This window comes from Ammospiza nelsoni, chromosome 7 (assembly GCF_027579445.1).
Source record: "Ammospiza nelsoni isolate bAmmNel1 chromosome 7, bAmmNel1.pri, whole genome shotgun sequence".
Taxonomy (NCBI): domain Eukaryota; kingdom Metazoa; phylum Chordata; class Aves; order Passeriformes; family Passerellidae; genus Ammospiza; species Ammospiza nelsoni.
The window spans coordinates 20,142,192-20,165,002 of NC_080639.1; the positions used below are offsets into that span (position 1 = coordinate 20,142,192).

Below are 22,811 nucleotides of genomic sequence, written 5' to 3' on the forward strand. Positions count from 1 at the left end.
CTCTGGGCAGTGATGCAGTTCTGATGTAGGTGTAGGAATGGGAATGTGCTGCAGTAGCCTGAAGATTATGATGCATTATTGCCATTCCTTGACAGAAAACCATGTCTATGAGTAGTTGAGTGATCTCAGAACACTGACTACATGTGTAATAAGTTTTTGGTGTAGGAAAATATTATTTTACAGTTCTATACATGAGATATAGAGGCAAAGCTTTTCCAAGGCATGTGATTTGAAAATCTCTGCACAGTGTTGTAACCTCAAGTCTTGCTTCTGAGTAAGGATAGTATTTTGTCTTTTAAATATTCTAAGACTTGTATTCTAAAATAGAAACACATATCTTTTTTGAAAATGTCCCTGCACAGAAGTCCACTGTGCTCCATTGCACAGTGAAAGATGAGTCTTACTTACATTGAGTAGCAAAATGCATTTTCTTGACTCTTTTTCAGAAGTTGTTAGTTCTATTCACTCTATTATAATTGTTATAGCAAGTATGTTAATAAATTTTTACAGTTCTTAAAGTTACATCTCATTACTTATATGCTAAAGTACCATAAAAAGTAAGCTGTAGATCTTAGTACTGCAAACAGGTTGTGAGATTGCTTTGTTGTGTTGGTTTTTGTCTGTTTTAATAGCATGACCTTGAAGGTTTCATAGTAACAGTGATGGTAGTATATGGAAATCATAATGGAAATGATCATGATGGTAGTATATGGAAATCATAGACTTGCTCACTAGGGAGGCAGTGCCATCATTTGATGTTGGAGGAGCACTGTTGTATTACAGTAGGTCTTGGGAGAAAAAAAAAGTAGATATGCAAATCTGAGAATCATTGAAATTAATTTCTAGCAGGAGTGTCAATTTCTGATCAAACCCTGATGATGCATTCATGTCATTACTCTGTGCTTTCATCATGAAGTGGCACATTAAATCTGGGAATGTGAAGGGAAGACTCTGGAGAAGCACACTGAAATTGAGGGGAAAACTAGGATCAAGACCAAGATGTATGTGGCTCTGCTAGTATGCCAGGCTGTGTGTGACTTTAATACAACTTTACAATCTAGCATTGGGTAACCTTAAAAGTATTTTATCTTGCTTATGAAATAGTAAGATTTTAATTTAAATCTTGGCTATATGTAAATACTTTGGCAGCTACAGAGAGTAGCTTCAGTCTTCATTTATCAGGGAGATACTCCCCAGCCCCATTAGTCTTCAGTTTCTTGTAATTCAGAGGACTCCATTCATTAGGAAGGATTTTGGAGTACATTTTCTAGTGATTGATGTGTGCTGTACATTATCATGCGAATTCTGTGCTTAGAAAAGGGGGACATGACCTTGTTGAGTAACCTCATTAATAACCTCATTAGTGTGCTAGTACTTTCTGGTTTGGAAGGTTAAATTAAACACTGAAAGAAATCAGAAGAGCTTAAGGAAATAGACATTTATGAATTACTTGAGTTTTGAAACTATAAACCTCTTTAAATGGCTGGTTTTACAAGCCAAAGCAGCTGGAAACTAGTTTTGGTGGGGGAAATCTTATGTGGTTTTCCATTAATTAGATTTTAAACCTTTTTTTCTTGATATGGTAGGTAAAATTAGTTTTTAAACCTTTTTTTCTTGATATGGTAGGTAAAAATTACTACATTAGAATGTAAATGCAGAATTGAAAGCTGGAAAACAAGAGTAGCATGAAAATGCTTAGTTAAGTAGTTTCAATTTAGTTCGTGGAAAGGTAGCTTAGTGTCACCTATTTACCTGGCAATAATTCCAAATTATTAAAGTTAAATTTCTTAGCTATGCTTTCTGCTTTTAGAATCAATAGTCTTGAGTTAGCTCCATTTCCAGGACTCTGTGTTAGATACTTTGCTAATGTATGATAGCACTGTAGAAGATGCAGATGTCAGTTGGATGAGTTTATTTAAAGTAAAATATATTTAATTTAAACTTAATTTACAGCCTGATAATACAACATTTATGGTTGTAAAACTCCCAAAGATATCTTTAAGAAGCTAGTCACAAGAGTCAAAACACATAAAAAAATACATGGTGTAGGTAGGGAAGACCTTTCTTGTCCTGCTTGTTCTTTTATTAGTCTAATAATTTTCTAGGGATCACAGGTAGCTTAAAGTGGTTCTTGCCAACATAAATACTGTTGGGTATTTGTAGTAAATTCATGTTTGAGCATATCCACACAAAGATTTTGGAATTGAAAGGTCCTTGAAATGATTTACTGATGGTTGAAATTTGAATGTTGATATAATTTGCTGTGTTAAGAAAGCATTCTTGGAGCACCAAATGACAGATACAATAAAATTAGAAAATGATGGTATCATGAGAGAATGAAGCATCTTGTCACTGATCTCAGATTTAGTCTGAGCTATTAAGGAACTTTGGTGTACTGGTAAAATAGATCATGTAATGTCTCCTGTGCTTCCTCCAGTTATGTATGAGGCACCATGAAGAATACACACACAGAGAGCTGCAATATGCTGAATGAGAGCAGCTTTTATTATTTAAATTGGGAAGACTAACTGGTTTGAATCCTCAGATCAAAGAGGAGCAAATGTAATTTAGAGATGCTTCTGATCACAGCCCTTACTTGTTATCTGTGTTGTACATAGTGATTGTAATTTCAAGGCAACTGTATAGAAAAGTTTATTCCAGAAACATTAACAGATTTCTATTTTTTCACTTTCCATTGATACTTTTCTTTCTTTTCCTTGAGATAAAAGTATATGGGGAGGATGACACTTTCTAAGTGGATAGATGATAACAATTTGAGGAATTTTTGCTCTCTACTTTTTCCTCTTTTTCTTTCTTTTTAATTTTCAGCAGATTCTAGAAATCTATACAGTTTTTTATTAGTTTGGAAATATCTTTTACACTTAGAAAAAATGTAACATTTTTGGCTTCCTATTGAAGTACTGGAACTTTGTGTTTATGCTACAGCAGTGTGTAGAAACACCATCAAGAATCAGATTATTTCACTTAAGTATTTAGCTTTAAAATGCCCACACTAAAATACAGAGATCTTGTTAAAATATAAACGTAAATGAAACAAAAATGGGTATTCAGAAACCCTGGAATGAATGAAAAGGAGTAATTGCTTCAAAATTAATATGTGGAATTGTCTTTTGGGAAATAATTTAAGAATTACTTCTCACTTTCTTAAATACCTCTTCTAGCTTGTACCTGATTGACCAAAGATCATATTATCTAGTTTAACTACAATCTGAAATTGCATCCCTGCTGAATTGTGAAATCATGTTTTATGGATGAGGATTTAAATTTATTTCATAATAATACAAATAAATCGAGCCTATGTTGCATCATGTTCTTTTTGTTGTTTGTAGACTCCAGAGAAGAAACAGTCAGAACCTTCCAGAGGAAGAAAAAGAAAAGCAGACACTCAGAGTGAAAGCAGCCAAGGTAAATTAAAATGTAAATTGACTAGGTAGTGATTGCATGTAATACAGCTCTGACTGTAAGCCTTAAAAATTCTGTATTTTCGCTTACATAAGATGGCTGTTATGTTTTGGATGATGTTACGTATTCTTGTCACCCTCCCATTTGTCACTGGAAGGGATGGGCAAGTAAAACATGAATGGGACTGGTTATTACCCAAAAGAATCATGAACTACTGCATGTGTAACTCACAGCTATGATACAACTCTGTAATCTTTATAAGAATTACAGCAACTCTTCTCATGCAAAATACCTTGTGGTCTGAATTTCTTTTCAGTAGATAAGGGGGAAAAAGGATTACTGATTACAAAAATATCTGGTGCTTGTTTTACAGGTATATATAAGAACTTAATTTTATTCTTCCTTTTTTGTGGATGATTGTAGTAGTTTAAAGGGGTGGGGAAATCATGATGAGACTGATTTTTAATATTTGCAAAGTTTGGTTTTTGTCATTCCTCTCTTTTGTGTGACTTTTGGGTGAGAACTGGTGAAAATTTAGCCTCAAGACAAAAATTCATCAGAAGGGGAGCAGAAATAGTTCTGATAACATCTGCATCATCTTTATTTTTCATTCTAACAGAGCTAGAAAATGTCACTTCAGATTTAAAGCGATGGGCTCCATATCTGGAAGCCTTAGTGATGCAGCATGCTATTAGTAGAATAATCATGTTGTTTGATTAAAATTAATTTCTTCCAAAGTGTTACTTTGTAGACACCTGCTTTGTTCAAAGAACCTGAATGAATTTTCCTATTTTCATTGTTCTAGTAGCCTATCCTTCCTCTTACTAATGAGTGTTGAAATTAGAGATGATGGCAATTTTTTGGCATTTTTAATATAGAAAACATGATAATAATATTTTATCACTGTTTTACTGTCAGCAGCAGTAAAACTGAGTAGTCTGCGCTGCAATATTCTCAAGGAGCTGCCCTAAGAAACTGCAGCTTCTTGGAGTGGTACAGTACAGTTGAAGCACAACAAAAACCTCCTATTGTATTGGAAAAAAGAAACAGGAAATCAATCTCTTGTGTATTACATACCCAGGATATTGACTTTTTAATATGTAAATTAATCCATAAATGTTGAAGAAAAGAATTGTTTAGAACATTGAACTAATTGGAAGGTGGTATAAATCAGTGTAAATCTATTCATAATTGGCTGTGCCAAAATAATTTGACATATTTCTTCAGTGTAGAGCTCTGTAACATGACATCAAATAGATTTTTCTATACTGAAGAGGAATGCAGTCTGTCTCTTTTACTTGCATAAAAGCAAATTTGATAAAGTGATATGAGAATTAAGCATGAGGCCAGAAATCACTAGGAGAATTATGGAGTAATTCTGGAGGGAAGTAGTAGCAATACATACACTGGCTGAGTAACTACTGGAGAAGTTGGCTGTGTGCTATTCTAGGTCTTGGAATTATTTTATCTAAATTTTTCTGTTAGAAGTCTTGACATAAAAAGCATTGCCAAATGTTTCTGGTTTTTTATGTTACTACTTAGTGACACAGCATTATGCAGCAGTATCAGTACAGAGGTGTATTGAACTAGAGAGAATTCATCGGGGCTGAAACAATAGAAAAGTTTGAAAATCTTTGCTAAAAAGTGGAAATCAAATTTACAGATCTATGGGTAATGACCTCCTAATATATTGCAAAAATTCCTTTCTATAAATAAAAAGCTCTGAACAATAGTCCATTTCCAAGATGTCTCCTGACAGGTTGTCTGACTTCTACAGGAGAAAAGCCCAGTCTTAAGATTTCTGGGTCATCTTAGGGCCAAACAGAGGAAAACATTTGTGCATTGGATAAGGTATAGGTGCAATCTCTGGAATGCCAGGTGTGGGTCAAGTCCTCCTGTTGAAGAAATACAATTCATGTTAGTTCTCCTGAAGTCTCAATCCATTCAAGATAAATTCTAATCTCAATCTCTGGTGTTTTATTTCCCTAGTTAACACTGTGATTTACCCAAGTCATTATCAGGTTAAGAGGACTGGAAATACTTGTCATTCTCTATGCCCTCACTGTTACTGGCACCTAGGAAAATCCTTGGGCAGAATATGTGGGCATGATAACTCACCTGGAGTACATAATGTTAGTAGATATGGTCAATTTGATACTTAGAAATAGTCCTTGAAAAGGGGAGGGACTTAGAACAGAAGGTTTGATCTGTAGGATGAGAGATGAATTTCATGTTATCTTTAAGAGGTCTAGAGTTTCTGTAAAGTCTACTCTAAACTGGTTTAGGAATTGAGGGAGACTTAATATCTGATTTCTCAATGAATGGAATATGCAAATCCCTTTGTTTTGGGAATCCGTTAATTACCTATATAGGGACATCAAATATTACCACATCAAAGAAAACCAATTAACAAGTGATAAGATTTTACTATAATTATTTTATATGTAAAAATGTAAGACACCTCCACAAGTAATTTATTTAACCAATTCTAATGTACTGCTGTATTTATTGCAGGAAAGAATATTGGGGGACGTGGTCACAAGATTAGTGACTATTTTGAGGTAAGAATTTTGTAAATTTTACTTTGGTTTTAAAATTTTCTTCTAAAATATCCTTTTAGCTTTTTTTGGACGCTACAGCATTTTTGGTTATAATGGACAGACTTCTTGAGAGATTACTTCTCTTTTCTTTCTGTATGCTTCTCAGTATTAATCTTTGAAGTAGAGATGCAGTCATCTCTTGATGGAGACGAACTGAACTAAAATACAAAACCCATTATTTTTCACACTGTTCTTTAAGCAGCTAAAGGTTGCACTGATAAAAGTAATAGAATCTGATTTAAAATTCTGTGTAGAGACGAGCTGTAGAGTGTAGTGTGTACTTTCAGTAGATGTATAATGTATTTTGAGAAGATTGACTCATTGGGGTGCCTGTGTGCTCTGCAGTACCAAGGTGGGAACGGCTCGAGCCCAGTGCGAGGCGTGCCTCCTGCAATCCGCTCTCCTCAGAACTCACATTCCGCTCCTTCTTCTGTAAGTCTGCAGCTTCAGAACTGCACCACATAGGTTTATAGCCTCAAAGTAGCAACATTGAAAATAATCTGTATTCAAGAGGGGAGTTTTCACATTGAAAATAATCTGTATTCAAGGGGGGAGTTTTCAAAGGAATCAGTCCTGGGAAAGAATTCATTCTTCCGCCAGGAAAAAAAGAAATAAAATTAAGTATTAAAACTAAATTTTCTATTAACACTGGGTCATTTTTTCTTAAACATCTTTTTAATACAAGGTAGTTATGTAAAAGCTTGAATAAATGTTAAAATGTTGTAATGATGTCTATTCATAGGCCTCACACAAAAAAGGGGAGTTTTTTTGTTACTTATAAGGAAACTTGGACCCCTAGCTTGGGACTTTAAAAGCTGAGGTTTTAATAAATTCTCATTTTTTTCAATAATTGATACCTTTTGCCTCTAAAATTCTCTTTGCTTGTGCTAATTCCTTTTTTTCCTTCTCATAAGCACAATTTCAGTGCCCAGCATACCAACGTGCTAAATGGCTAAACAAATTTTGCCAGTTACAGAAAAGATTTGTTTTCTCTGAAGGTGGACCTCAGCTTTTATTCCATGTGCTTTCAACTTCAGGCATCCTCTTGGTCTTGCCAATAATATGGAGTGTAATACAGATTTTGGAATTCAGCTTGAAAAAGGTCTCATTCACACAAACTAGGTTCATTAACAGGATTTGCTTTCTGATTTGCACTTGCTTCCCCTCTCAGGTTCTCCCATGAGAACTAAACATTCCAAAAATAACTCACGTTATTCTAGAGTTGTGAAAACTAAGAACAGAAAAATAAGTCTTTGTAAGACTAACATTACCTTATGTCAGTCTTGCATTGTCTTAAATCTTTCAGTCTGTTTTCCAAAAGTGACAATCTTAGCTTTCTCAGAGAATGTATTGCATCCTTCCTGAGCTGCAAGTGGTATGTAACGCCATACTGACAGCTCTCAATGCAGTGCTCCAAGTAGTAGCTTGTGTAGAAAAATACCTTATTTCTCTGTTTCTTTGAGATGTTCCTATCAAGAGTGGTACTAAGGCTATGCTCATAATTAAATACTACAGCTATATATAAAATTCTTTGCTTTCATGCTTTTCAGGTTCGACAGAATAGTCCTTCTCCTACTTCATTAGCTTTCGGGGACCACCCTCTCACACAACCAAAGCAGTTATCTATTAAAATTACTCAGGTAACTTTTTGGGTAGATCACTTTACATTGCAGAAAAAAAAAAGTAGTTATGTTTATTTCTTTGTCTTTTAACTTCTTATAAACTCCTAAAGACTTTGAAAAGCTTTGCTTTTTAAAATTGCCAAAGCATTTTTCAGTTATGTTCAGCAGCTCATAATTTAAATATCTCTGGTGAATTTTGTATTCTGCACTTGCTCAGCTCACAGCATGGCACTTCATGATTACATAGATGACCATGGCATTGGTAGGTTTTGCTCAAGATTTTAGTTGTTGTGTGATTTTAGAAGTAGAAGCTGCTTTTTCAGGCAGTATTTGAATTGACAGCTGCCATTGTCATACTGCATTTAAAATCCGACATTGAAGAAGAAAAATGAGATGGATGAGATGGCAGTCAAAACGATCAACGCAATTCTGACATGACTTTTAAAAGCTGAAATCAACTGTTTCATTCTCTCTGCCATTTCTGATGTGATCTGTTCTTTCACATTAGTCAGAAAAAGGTTGCTTAACTGTTGACTGATACAGAGAAATTAATTAGTGGATGTTTACATTCTTTCCCTGGTTTTTATGCTTTTTTATGAGCAGTAACTTCTCAGTTGTTGATGAAATCTTTTAATACTGTTAATGGTTTGTCCCAGCTGTTCACAGTTGTCCTCATGAAGAGGGAAAGTGATTTTGAATAAGAACCTTTAATGACACTTCCAAACACCTGAAAATAAGATTTTTCTGGTCTTGTTGAATGTTTTAAAGTCATTTATTTCTCTGCCTAACGAGCATAAAAAGAATAATGCTGTAGCTGTAAAAAGAAAGGATAAATATTTCAAAATGTTCTTTCTAGACTGATCTCACAATGCTGAAATTAGCTGCACTAGAAAGTAATAAAAATCAAGACTTGGAAAAGAAAGAAGGTCGTATAGATGACTTACTCAGGGTAAGTGTTGGACATGGGTAAAGGTATTTATTCAGAACAGCAGACTGAATATGAGGATAATCTTTTAGATTTTTAAAGAATTACTTAAAAGGTATAAAAAGTTTTTAATTTTTGTAATTTTTTTCTTAGATCTAAGAAGTCTATATAATATAATGTATAAGTTTTTTTTTGCTTCTGTGCTACAACTTGTTAATGATTAAATATGTTTATGGGCTTCTGAAGGTGCAAAGAAAGCCGATGCCATATGCAGGCAGTTGATTAATTCCTTAAATTCAAATTATAATTCACCTAACGGGTGGTTTTGGTTTTTTTTTGGTTCTAATTATGAATAGGCATTATCTGTGGAAAAACTGTTGGCATTTTCAGAATGGAGGTGATTGTGACAGAAATAAAATACAGGCAATGAATAACTACTTTCAGTAAGAAAACTGTACTATACTCTAAGACTTGTTTTCAGAAAAAGAATCCTAATGTTTATGCTCTTGAAGGAAACACTGGAGAGGGGATATACAGAAATATGAAATATGAAACAAACCTGTATTTCACAATTTGTAGTGTGTTTAGTGTTTGTATGTGTACATACATATGTACAATACATAAAAATATTAACCCATGTAATGATGTACTATGAAATTGTATATGTAGATTGTTTTAACACATGTTCAACAGTATGGAGTAGACAACTTTATTTTTAACTTTTTTTAAAATCAAAATAATATTGTTGTGGGATTTTTAAGGTAATAAGTTAAATATAGTTGGAACACAGGGAATTTGTTAAGCTTCCTACTCAGATAATTAAAACTTTTATAATTGTGAAATTTTTGCTTTCTTTTAAATTGGAGACGTTAGGATTCACATGACTTGAGAATCATATCTAAAGATGTGATGCTAAAATTTTCCGGTTTGAATTTCTCAGCCCTCAGTGGAGAGCTGAACATGAGATTGGTACAGAGTTTTTGTATATTCTCATTATGCTGAATGCTCTATAATACAGAATGCAGGACAATGTAAAGGAAAAAAAAAAAGAATCAAGGCATCCTTCTATAGATAGGGATATATCTGTGAAATGAATTCTTTATTACGATAAATAGATGTGTTTATGCATGTATAAGCATGCATAAACATCCTTACTTTAGTCATGTGAAATTAGATATATTTATTTTATGTGACAGCTGATTTAAAAACAGTGTTTCAATATATCTCTTCATATTTTGTATATATTTATTAGGCTAATTGTGATCTTAGAAGACAAATAGATGAACAACAAAAACTACTTGAAAAATACAAAGAAAGGTTAAACAAATGTATTTCAATGAGCAAGAAGCTTCTGATTGAAAAGGTAAGTTTATTGCTCTTAAAATCTTCATTATAAAAGCTTGGAAACTGCTGTAAAACTCCATTATGATTCCTTCATTTTCACTTCAACTTTTTCATATTTGTCACTTGATTGAAACTTTGTATCCATGGTCTCTATCTGGCAATATTTTTATAAACCTGAATAAGCTAAATAAAACATTTTACCTTTTTCACATTGTGAAAAATGTACCTTTTTAATTTAAGGATTTACCCATCGTAAGTAAGGATTTACCCATCGTAAGTTAAGCAAAATAGCAAATCATTAAAGTTATGAATTTAATATATGGCATATTTTCTGGAAAAATTTTAAGATTACACTGGATAAAAGAATTTTTGAACATAATCTGTTGTGAAGAGGAGATGGATAATATCTCTCTGTGAGACACTTAAGTGGCTATGGTAATTTTTGATGTAGAATGATAAAATGCTGTGTCAGCTCAGAAGTAATGGAAAAAAGGAAATTAAGATGACTGCCTTCATACTACCATTAATGAAAGAGTCACTTTTTAAAAATTTCACCCCAATTATATTTAAACTAGTAGCAATTTATTAGGCAACAAGGATACCTTGTTTCTCTCCCTCGTCTTTAAAATAGCCTATTTTAAAAAAATCCTTAAAAGTTAATAGGAAATCAATGTTATTAGAAATTAAGGTACAAAAAAGTTTAAGACAAACAGCCCCAGTGCCTTCCCTAGTGCTGGCTGCTGGATCCTGCTGTCATACACAATGGCACAAAGCGAGCCATTGGAGGATTCAGGAGTTTTCTCACTAGCATGTCATAAATAAATTATTACAGATCTTTTTAAGTTCCAGCATGAGGGGAATGCAGGGGAAAGATGCATCCCATCTGTTTGGCATGATAGTAAGTGCATACCTTCTGACTGAGAATCCCACAAGGGATGTTTCCTGTGAAAAGCCCTTCTTCAGTCTAGAAGTCTGTTTGTAAGAACAGCCTTAATTCTGACAACCTCTCACTTTTTGTGTGTATGATTTTGGGCCATAGACATTTGTTATGAAGCAAGCATTTGTAGCAATCAAAGAGGTTTCCTTGCATTAGGTGTTCACAGTGCTTTTTCTTTGTGGGAGAGCAGGCAGACTCAGTTGGTTGTCACATCCCAAGGGTGCTTGTGGTGGCAGTGCTGGTTCTGAGAAGGGAATCTGCTTTACTTCTGCAGGTGGATATCTGAGTGCAGTCAAGGCTGCCCACAGTGCAGTGCCACACAGAGGTCCCTGCCCCAGGTCACTTGGTACCAGTACTATTGTAGATGCTCTGGCAAGGAATTTCCAGGCCAAGTATAGGAAGTGCTTTCTTTATCATATTTGAGTCAGTTATTTGTTGTAGTAGACATATACAGGTAGAATCTTAATTATATCCTCTATGATGCTGATACTCTAAATAAAGTGCTTTTTTAATGAGGAGGAGCAGCAAAATTTATAGGGAAACAGAGCCAAACTCAGGGGGGATTTTGGTGCACAAATTGTCCTCTAGTACTGGTTCTGGCAACTGCAGCTTGAGTTCTGTAGAAATTAGAATAAATGGGGTAAATACTACAACATATTTTTATTAACACTTCTCTTATCCTTGCCTTAAAAGGCTGTTGGAGGAGAAAAAAACCCTGAGTGTTTTATTGACTTTTTGAACACTTTAGTGTTACTAAATATGAAATTTTTTTTGTTGTTTTCTTAGAGCACACAGGAGAAGCTGGCAAGCAGAGAGAAGAGCATGCAAGACAGATTACGCCTGGGGCATTTTACAACAGTTCGTCATGGTGCTTCGTTTACTGAACAGTGGACAGACGGCTTTGCTTTTCAAAATCTTGTGAAGTTAGTCAATGCTATGTTCTTAAAGTTCTCACTAATTGTTACTTCTCTCTAGTGGACTTTTTTATTACTAATATTCTAGGATTGAAGCAGCTTTTCATATGTTGTATTTTGCTTTGCCTTTTGAAGACTGAGAGTAAAATATAGAACTCCATTAATCAGTGAGGGAATGCTAAGGTTGTGTGTCTCTGAAAATCAGTTTGGTTCCACTTTAACTATCTTTACAATAGCATGAATGTTGTAAATAAGCAGCACATAGTTATTCAACTCAGCTGATAGAATTATAAAGGTAAATTAGTGATTTTTCAGGAAGCTAACCAAGTATGCCTGGTGGTCATTGGGACAAATGAGGTCTGTGAAGTTCTCACTGGTCACATAGGTGCTACCTGCACATCCTCATGGCAGCACCTTTCTGTGGCGTACAGCTCCTTAGTGCTGTGAAGGAGCAGTGACAAGTCTGGCAGCCTCAGATGGGATTTAGTGCAAGTGGATGGGGGAGAGCAACCACCTGGAAAAGAGCTGCCATAGCAGGTATTCCAGCAGAGATGGGGCCAAGGAAAAGGGCTCTGCAAGACTCTCAGAGATGGTGGTAAAATAATTATGCAGTGCTTCCAAAGGAGTTCTTTGGTAATTAGTCTGATTCATTGGAAGTACAGACAGATTTATAGATAGAAGAATACATATATTTTAAGTAATTCACCAAGAGTTTTGTTTTTGAAGGACAGTGTTTAGTCCTAGCATTATGGGATAGCCTGGGACACTGCTTTTCTAAACAGTCTTAAAATCAGTCTATAGATGTATTTGGCATAAAAGCTGTAATCGTTTACCATACAACCGAACTGATGGTTTATTTGGGAATGACCAGATCAAATTCAGTATTTGGCCTATAAAAATCAGGTGCTCTGTATTGATGCTGTCAGGGAGTGGTTTTGATTGTATAAAATAAGATATCCACCAGCTAAGATGGTTTTTTTTTTCCTTTTTCTAGTGCAGAAATCATCCATAGCACTTTCAAAAACAAAACAAAAAAAACAAAACCAAAACCCCCACAAAACCCCAAAACAACAACAAAAACCAAACAATCTCCTTGAAACCACCATATATTTAAAAAGTAAATTGTGCCATAACTTTAGCAAAATTTTTCCACTTCATGAAGAACACTGGTGTTCATTCTCCTAGGGAACATTTTCACACGTTCAGTAAGTTTTTTTAAGTTTCTAAATGCCTTATCAGTTAAAAAGATAGTTCTTGAAAAAATGCTAATTGATGAAACTTTAATAAAGCTCTTTTTGGGGTTTACAGGCAGCAAGAGTGGGTGAATCAACAAAGGGAAGACATTGAAAGGCAGAGAAAGCTCCTGGCCAAGCGAAAGCCTCCAACTACAAATAATTCTCAGGCACCATCTGCCAATTCTGAACCCAAGCAGAGGAAAAATAAAGCTGTGAATGGGGCAGAAAACGATCCCTTTGTTAGACCCAATTTACCACAGCTGTAAGTTTAACATTTCAATCAGTCTTTTACATAAATTCTGAGATATTGTCTGTGTGTGTTCTATTCAAATAACAGCATAAAAAGGCACTCGGTATATTCAGCAGCTATATTCTCACTAAGGACTTGCTGATGCTAGGGAAATTTGCACCACTGTCTATGAAGTTGTTGTACAATTGCACTGTCTATGAAGTTGTACAATTTATTTTTGGTAAAGTCACCAGAGAAGGGCCCATTGTGGGGATAGGAAATGTTCCTTATGTTATCCTGAACTAGAAGTCTCCTTATCCTGTCTTCTTAGTCTTCTAATGTCACTGATACCAATTGAACTTTTCTGTATCCACGTTGGTTTAAGAGCTTCTCTTTTAGTTGGAGATTATTTTTTTCCATATATCAGTATCTAGTTGACAAAAAAAATTTTTTTTCAGCCTTTAGTATGTGAAGACATGTTTTAAAACAAATAGAAATATTTTTTCTCTCCTTCTGAATGCTACATCCCAAGACCAACTGTCAGAAGTTACTGATCCCATTTCACGTATTGACGTGTTGTCATTTTTTGTCATTGAAACATAAAAATGGAAAGTCCTTAAAGAACTCTCTTTTTTTCTGGGGACACCTTTTTCCTGCAGACAGAAAGGGTATAATTCAAGGCACACAAAGATGTGTTCTTGACATTTCATTTGAATGTTTTATGAAATTGCTGCTTCAAGATATTAGTTACTGCCCTTTAAGCCAATATGCTGCAGCTGATAGTATAACTGTTCCTAGTTTATTTTTAAATAAAAAGTAAATAACTAGGCTTTAAAAGAGTAGCAAATTAATCTGTGTTACTCTGCAGAAGTAAGCTACCTGTATTGAGCATAGTCACTTGCCACCTCTCACATGTGGAGGCAGTAATTTATACCTGCAGGGATGGGGGGTATATAAATTGCTCTGGTTAGATCTGCTAAATAAATACATTTGGACCATCCCTTTGAAGACAACTGCATGTGTTTTGCATAATGCATCATTCTTAAAATTCACATTGTGAAGCTGTTTTACTGTGACAAAAATACCGTGAAAATACAGTAGCAAGGCTGGCAATGTAAGCAAATTTTGGTTAGCATTACTCCTGTTTTGGTAGAGAGCTGAAGAGTCATTGCTAATTGTGACTTTTTAGTAATACTTAGTGCCTGTGTTCTTCTTAGATCATAATTAATACTTCAGAATGGTACAGTAAATATTGCTGTTGTATTAAAAATATATTGCTGTGTGTTTGAATGTAATCCCGCCTGTTATTAAAAGTAACATTTAAGTAATGGAAAATACCTGAAAATTTACAGAAATTTTATTTGCTAACTTTTGGTAGGTTATACTCCCATAATCTTAGTGCTCCTTTGAGAGATGATGAAATATAAATTGGGGAAAAATACAGACAACATGTTCTAATTTTTAATTAGGGCAAGATGAAGTCCTGGTAATAAACTTCAGAATATTTTCTGGTGTTACATGGTGTTAAATAATTTCCAATTTACTAAAGATTGCAAATTTTCATTTCATCTGGCTTAACCAGTTATGTGTTAAATGACACATGAAAATGCTTGCCTGTTATTGAATTGTCAGGAGAACAATCAAAATTGTCCTTTTGCATCTAATGCTAGCTAAAATGTAAGCAGTAATTGAATCAAAACTGTTTTGCATTTAAGTATCATAGTTTGATCATTAGATAGTCTAGATATGAGATTACTTGCCTATATCATAAGCTTATAAATTTTGTTTCAGATCTTTGAGGAGATCTCTAGTTCATCCTGAGATCATAGAGTCATTTAGCCACATGATGCTCTTAGGCCTTTACTTGAAAAGGGTTTTTTGTATTTAGGATTTGTTATAACTTTGTATTGTAGTATTATGTGTTGACTCCTTTCTGCTTCTCAGTACAGAATTAATTGTTTTGTGTATCTTGGTAGGACATGAATTATGCACTTCCATTTTAGAGTAAATTTGTCATGTGCTCTATGTGATTCTCTCCTATTACATTGCTTATCACTGTTTCTGCATTACTTTGACAGTAATGATCTTAATTAGTGTAGTCAAATGGAAAGGCTCTGCTTTTATGAGGCATGAGAAAATGCAGAGCTGCTTGAGATTAATGAACTAAACCTGTAGTGAATTAATACAACATGCATACAAGTGATCGAGCAGTTTTATTTAAAACATACAAATGACTTGCTAGGGTTTGTTACCAACAGGTGTCTTCACCACTGCATTGTTTGCTTTAAAAAATATCTCCAGCTACTGGTATTGATGAGACAAAATGATCTACAGCTTTGTAACAATCAGGAGTATTGAAGCTTTTCTGCAAACAGGTGTCAACTATTTTGAAACAGATTGAAGATGCTGCCTGAGGCATTCCTAATAAGGACATTGTTTGAATTTAGCTGAATTTACTGTGGTCTCTGATAGGAATGTAAAAGCAGACTTTTTGCTCTGAAGTTACTGTTATAAAAGTGGCCAGTTTGCCAGTGTCTTGTGAGTGAATGGTGGCTTGGTGCTTCAAGTAACATGGAGCACATGAGTCTAAACACTGTCCTGGTTTTCCATCATTCTTCCCCTTTTGTGGCCTAAGCCAGAACTAAAAGTAGTTTCAGTTTTGAGAGTTCTGTTTTCTACTGAGCAAAGTAATTCTATTAGTCTTATGTGAAAGGAATAAATTTAAATATATTTAAAGAAAAAAATACTTGAAGTAGAGGTTGCCTTTTTAGCCCTGGAAAAAATTCTCTTTGAAACCTGTCTTCAAGTTCTTTGGAGACATGAGAGAGGATTCTGTAAGAGTACAATGCAAGTCCCCACCTTTTGGAAACAGCTCTTTTTTCACAAGAGCTGTTTCTTCTGAAAAAAGAGCAATGTTTTATTTGATTTAGATGGTGGAATCCTTCTTCTGCAGCTTCAGCCATTTCAGTTGTATTCACTTCCCTGTCACCTGTTCCAGTGCTCCCCAGTTCCTCCATGGCAGCCTGTATGCATCCTTGTCCCTGCGTGCAGTTTGGATGAGGGGAGCAGAGGGAGCTGGCAGGGTTTGTGACTGTGGCTGAGCAAATGCATCATAGCAGGAGCATTCTGTTCTGTATGGAACACATGAAAATATTTTCAGGAACTTTTTCAGGCTGAAGTGCCAACAATGTGTCTGGGCTTTACTGGACAAGTAAAGACAGCTCCTTTCCTGAGGCAGTCTGTTTCTAAGGCAGACATGGAAACAATGGGTGAAAAGACGTCATGAAAGGTTTTGACTTGGTTGAAGTTTATTCATCCTTGTAGAAATTTGGGGAACTGCAGTGAAAATAAGCTTGGACCCAAAGGGAAGAGCTTCAGAAATTGTAGCCACAAAACTTGGATTGGATGTGTATATGGCTGTTTGGGAGCATGGCTGCATTCTGCTGTGCCTGTGTATCCAGGCAGAGGTGGGAAGAAAGATGCTTGTAAACATACCAGGCTTGATCATGGTGAGAACCAAGAAACACATGGCTAGTTTGGGATTTTGTCTTGTCTGTACCCACTAGTAAAAGAATTGTGATTGTAGAAAGTTTTTATCTGCACTTGTGAGGAAGAAGGGAAAAGAAGACTCGTGATGTCAATGCATGTATATTGTGTCAAAACCTTTGAAATTTGGTGGTGAAAACATAAGCCTCTGAAAAGCCTATTCTTTCTAATTAAAAAAAAAATTAATTGGTGGTAATCAAGTCTTTCAAGCCAGGAAAGCTATCTACTTTCTTCCATCAACAAGTGAGAGAGGCACATCATGGCCCTTTATGTCACAGGAGAATTATGCTACATACACAGAGTATGTCCAGTGCCTTTTGGGGAATTTCTGGAATTTATTGCATGTGTTTCAGAGTTTATTTAGCTGCAGACAGCAGCCAAATTAAAGTTATTAAAATACAACATTTATTGTACAGTAATTTTGTGCAGAAAAGATCATGGTCAGACTGTTCCATATGAATTCATGCAACCTGTTCCCAGCTGCCCTTCTTCCCCAGTGCTCCTCAGATTTAGCCCCAGGCCTGACTATGCAGCTTGAGATGGCAGCAGCCTTGTTTCTGGTTGATGTCCCTACCCTGTGCTCCTCAGCCTTTCTCCCTCCACGTCTGATGAGACCTGTGTGTCTCATTTGATAAAGGAGCAACTCCTTCTGCATGAAACTGTTATGTGCTGTAGGTGCCTTGGATGTGCTCTGAGCAACCAGATCTAGTAGGTGGCATCCCTGCCCATGACAGGATGCTGGAACCAGATGATCTTTAAGGTCCCTTCCAACCCAGACATGGTGTGATTCTGTAATTCTGTTTTCAAAAGGTGCCTCTAGGGTGCCACTGTCCTGCAGAAGGTGTGGTGAGTGGATGCAGGTAGAAAGTGGTGGGCTGATGGGGAGCAGTCTCTAGGCTGGTAGGATGTTTTCAGACTGCAGTGAGCTGATGGCCTACGGCCAGAAAACAGACACTGTTATTGGCTTACTGCTTTAGTTGTGTGCTATTTTAATACAAACTACACTGTATTTCTCGATAAAAACTAATAAACTCCTAAAAAAAAAGTGTTTCCAAGTATGAGAGAATAAAGCTTTGTTTTTCAGAAATAAATGAACAAAATCCAAAGTGACTATATCTGTGTACAGCTCTGTGTTTTATATGCCTTTCTCCAAAATGTGGTGGTCAGTAATTACAGTTTTAGATTGCTGTGAAACATGCTGTGCTTCTAATAGAGTTAGATTTGTAAGGAAATAGAAAAATGGAAAACAATCATTTATTGGGTTGTGGCATAGAAACATGGAAAGAGTGACTTTGAATGTTAATGTTTTCAATATGATGTCCAAGTTGTGCTCTGTGCTCAAGAGGTCTGTCTCAGGACTTTCTGAAAGACGATATTTGCTAGAGCAGTCTGGGCACTCTGTAACACTGTGGGGACACCTCAGGTTTTATAAAAAGGACCAAATTTTCTGTATTATGTTAGTTTTTAAGGGGATCTGTGGTTTTAGGGCTCTCAGTGTTCACTGAAAGTTCTGACAGGTCATGTCATAAACTTCATATTTTGAGAGTGTGTTTTACTGGTGATTCAGCTTTGCAAAGTCACCTAAAATACTCACTCTTTTTCTTGAGAAAGACAGAATTTACTATATCTGTATTTCTGGAAACCTGTAATTCATAGTGTAGACTAGGATCTGGGAACGACAATATTCAACCTTGTAAACATTGGCATTGGTCTTTTTTAACTGAGAAATTAATCCACATTAGAGTAATTTGCTGTTTTAGTAGAAGTATTGAAAAAGTGTTGGGGATATTGTTTTAGGTCATCTAGCGTGGTCTGCATTTCTTTGATAGTGCTGGTAGATGTATTACAGCAGGAATTGGAGCATTTGTTTCTTATGTTTCTTGCTGTTGCTTGGACTGTACAAAGTCCAAGTACATTGCCAGCTTTCCCAGCTATGGAGACAGCCCATTTTGTATTTGCTTTAATGCCTCTTCTTTTAAGATGTAGCATACATCTAAACCCAGAGGAAATTCTGCTAGGAAAAGAATATAAATGTTAGGTCCCAAAATCTGGTAGTAAGAGGCCTTTCTCAGAGAGGCAAATTTCCTCCCTCCATTGCCTGTAGAGTATTTGGGGAAGTCAGTTGACTGTAATACAAGACTGCTCTGAATTCCAGCAAGAAAAAAAAGATGCAGGGTAACTTTGTATGACATGTCTTAAAAGAAACGATTGCTTGCTTCTCAGATTCTGACAGGATGTGATGATGGTTGCTTTTGTCACCTGATCTGAGTGTTTTCTATATGTTACAGACCCAGAAGGCTGATGAAATAACTGCAGTCTTGTGAGGCTCTTTCTAATTTCTTGAAAATTTAGATGGCGTGCTCAAAAAAACCCTCAATAATTCCACTGAGATGTGGTTGAATCAGTTTTCTGTTCTGCTCAAATCAGAAAATGGGCAGAAAATTCTGTATTTACAATAACAGGAATGGAAAGGGCTCTATGAAAGCTTCAGAACCACCAGATTTTAAATGAAAAAGATGCACTCCTTTATCAACAACTTTTGAGATGTGATAAGAATACAGGTGTTGGAATTGTGAAAACGGTGGTAAATTTGAAGTTTAAAAAGAAGGACAAAGTCTCATAGTCTATTAGATTTCTGCAAATTTTGTTGAAGGTGGTTGGCATTTGCTGTAAAAGAAATCTGAGTTAGTGTCCCTCATCTCTGGGAAAACTATTGGTGTTTCTCAAGACATTCTAGTCCTCAGACTTGAAATATAAACAGCGTGTATCGCCTTCTAACCAGCTTGCATAATGATCTTCCCAGCTGATAGCTGAACCCACAGAAATATGGACTTTGTGAGAATATATACTGTGAGTTTTAGCTTTATATCATGCAAGAAGTATTAGGTCTAGGCAAAACAATAAAAAATGTAATTTCAATTTCTTTTGTAGGGATTTGTGTGAACCCTTTCAAGGAGGCTATACCTCTTTCTCTTTCCTCATCCCCTGTTTCTCTTCCTCATATGTGCATGGTTTCTTATCTAGTACCTAAGTCTCTAGGGTTTATTTTTTGGGTGGTTTGTCCTTTTTGTTCATCAGATGGACACAGCATGCAATCAGTTCTCAGATTTCTTAGTTACTAATCTCTGTAAACAGTTGAGATTCTCTGCATGATAACTGCCTTTATGTCTGAGCAAGTCTATAGGCAGTGAGGGATCACTGAATTATTTGTAGCCAGAAATTGCAGAGAAAAGGAAGATGCAGAGAGAACAAGCAGGAGAGTCACGTGTGAACTCAAAGCTGAATTTGTGGTTTCATGCAAAATGTAGTGCTAATGAACTTGAAAAGTACAGTTTTGCACTATTGTCTGTAAATCACAGCTCAGAAATCCAGTGTTACCATTCTTGTCTAATTTCTGAATGTGTTAGAGTTGAGAACCAAGCAGTGGAGTAGCATCAGCTAAAATCTGGGATGGTGATATGATTCAAGATGCACCTAGGTAATTAACAGGCTATCTGGAAGAAGCAAAATGGTTCAATGGGAGAGGCAGTTAATATTGCAGAATACCAAATATAGGCATTCTGTAGGTATGTTTTGACCCTGAAATGGCAAATCCAAGATGTTCAGATGGTTCAAAAGTGTACTTCTAGGACTTCTAATGACTTTTAAATTACAAAATACTGGATGTACTGTAGTTTTTAAGTAAAAATGCTATTGTTTTGTTTGCCACCATATAAAAGTTATAATTACATGATTGTTTCATTTTTCAGTTTGACTCTAGCAGAGTACCATGAACAGGAAGAAATTTTCAAGCTTCGATTAGGACATCTCAAAAAGGTATGTTTCTTTAATCATGGCCGAACCAATAAAAATTAGTACTGTCAAAATGAAGAGATAGGTTCTTGTCTGATAAAAAACCCAATACTAAAAGCACTGTATTCCTTTATGCCTAATAGTGACTTTCCTTTTGTTTCTGTTTGTGCAACTTTTCATAAACTCTGGATTACAGGGGAGCAGTAATGAGTCCATCCAGTGTAACGCTGTCCTGGTTCCTTAAATCCCTCCAAGAGTGCTGACAGTGATGATGCCACTGATCCTGCCCTTCCCTTTCCTTCTCAGCTCTTGTTTCACAGCTCAGCGAGCCAGCCAAGTTTGATGCACAGGCTCTTTATTTTTGTTTTTTGGCCTTTAAGAAGGTCCAATTCACAGCATTGTACTTCTGAATTAATATAACATTTTCATTCTCTGAAGTATTCACTTCAGTTGTTATCAGTTAGCATATTGCCTATCACAAGAGAATATAATTTTCCTACTTTTATGGAAAATCTGTTCTCTATGTCCTAAATTATTTCTGCAGTTAGATATTTTACTCTTGTTTTTGACTCTTAAAAAACCCTTTTTCTTGAACCCCATCATTCTAATAATTCTGTGTAGTGAGATAATTATTATATGAAGAAACTATTGCTCATTCAAGCAAAGATTTTGAGGAATGACCTGTAAAATGGAATGGCAGTTGATGCAGACAGAAATATCTCAAGAAGAGTGAAGGAAAAGGACTTATATGTGCTGAGTAGTAGTTCCTGAGTTGTTGAGTCGAAACAGGTAGTAGTGTTTTCCCTGTGAAATGTTGCAAGCCTGTTTCAGGCCTGTTCTCTTCAATGTACAAGCCACCTGTTATAAATCCTACTCTAATAAACTGAACTGGGCCCCTTGAGATAGCTGCAGCTGTTTCTAAAGAATATGACAGAAAGTGCTTGAATCTGTAGTAGGAAATCTGCATATAATTTGCTGGCACTGGTGAAGTAGGCTGCCCACATTCTTCTTCATTGTTAATAGTTTAGAAGCTCCAGCTTCACATGAAATTCTGTTAGGAAATTCTGTAGGTTTTTTTCCATGCTTTAACTTTATGGAAGTCTAATGAGGATTTCAAATGATAGATGAAATAAACTGTTACAGGAGCATTTAATACTGGAATTTTGGTTTCACCTTGAGCATCAATGCTGGAGTACTTTGCAAAAGATGGAAATTCCTTGACTAAATGCCAGGGGCAAAACAAATGTTATTCTTAGCAAATCATACTTGACTATATCTGAAGAAAATAATAAAAATACATTCTTACATTGTAATTCTTATGTGTGATACAGATTTTGTCATTAACTAAGAACACCGATTTTGTTACCTTCATTTTACATGGCTGTATTTCTTCCCTGAGCTTCTTTGCTATTTACATTTTTTTTTCATGCCTTCAGCATATGCTGTTTTGCTGACTGCTCCTCTTCCTTTTCACTCTTGAGATGCTTTCCTAGTGCTCTTATTTTTGGTGCCCTGTACATGCTGCCACCACCAGTTTTCTTTTCCTACTGCTACCCAGGAAATTCTTTTCCAGCTAGTTGCTTTGGTCCTGGAGAGAGGCTCTTGTTTTCTCACTTCCTTTTATATAGCAGTGACCTGAGGCAGCTAAGCTGGTTTATTCTTGCTTAAAGGTATTCACAGCCTGAGTGTCCTAAATAACAGCTGGAAACAATGCAACCAGCCAGTTCTCTTTGGACTAACATTGGCCTGTGAACCACATTTTGAGAACCACTGAATTGCATAATATATGAACAAAAAGGTCCAAAAGAGGCATAACTGATGGATTTTTTTTTTGTTAGCCTTTGGGAAGAACATAGACAATTGTGTGTATAAGTGTGTGGCCTTTTGTGAGGGGAGAAGGACTGAAATTCTTTATAAAGGACTACTGTGTTATGAGGAACTGCCTATCATTTCAGGGTATTTAGCAGAGAACTGCAGGGATGTGGGATGTGTGTAAATATAGAAAAAAGGAGTTTAACATTATATAAATAGGAAAAAACGCAACTCTTGACACTGTATGTTAGGAAAAATAAATGGTCCACCCAGATCTGCTGGCAGATCAGTGCTACTTAGTCCAGCTTTTAAATTATTAGGAATTTGATTTTCATTTCCTCCATGGAGGTTCATCTCATGTCTCGTTTTGGGATGAGAAGTTTTTTCCATCGCCTATGGGGGTGGTTTCAAGGTATTCACTGAAATAATCTA

General features: G+C 35.7%; 1 protein-coding gene across 4 annotated transcripts in view; it reads left to right on the forward strand.

The window, feature by feature from the left end:
* Positions 1–22,811, forward strand: part of TLK1 (tousled like kinase 1) — an 88,819-nt gene that overhangs the window by 51,178 nt on the left and 14,830 nt on the right. For all 4 annotated transcript variants that reach the window (XM_059475459.1, XM_059475457.1, XM_059475458.1 and 1 more), the window contains exons 4-12: positions 3,351–3,426; positions 5,938–5,984; positions 6,369–6,455; positions 7,574–7,663; positions 8,502–8,594; positions 9,823–9,933; positions 11,638–11,774; positions 13,074–13,262; positions 20,525–20,591. In XM_059475459.1, coding sequence (XP_059331442.1) covers positions 3,351–3,426; positions 5,938–5,984; positions 6,369–6,455; positions 7,574–7,663; positions 8,502–8,594; positions 9,823–9,933; positions 11,638–11,774; positions 13,074–13,262; positions 20,525–20,591 — 897 coding nt within the window. The remainder of the gene's footprint in view (positions 1–3,350; positions 3,427–5,937; positions 5,985–6,368; positions 6,456–7,573; positions 7,664–8,501; positions 8,595–9,822; positions 9,934–11,637; positions 11,775–13,073; positions 13,263–20,524; positions 20,592–22,811) is intronic.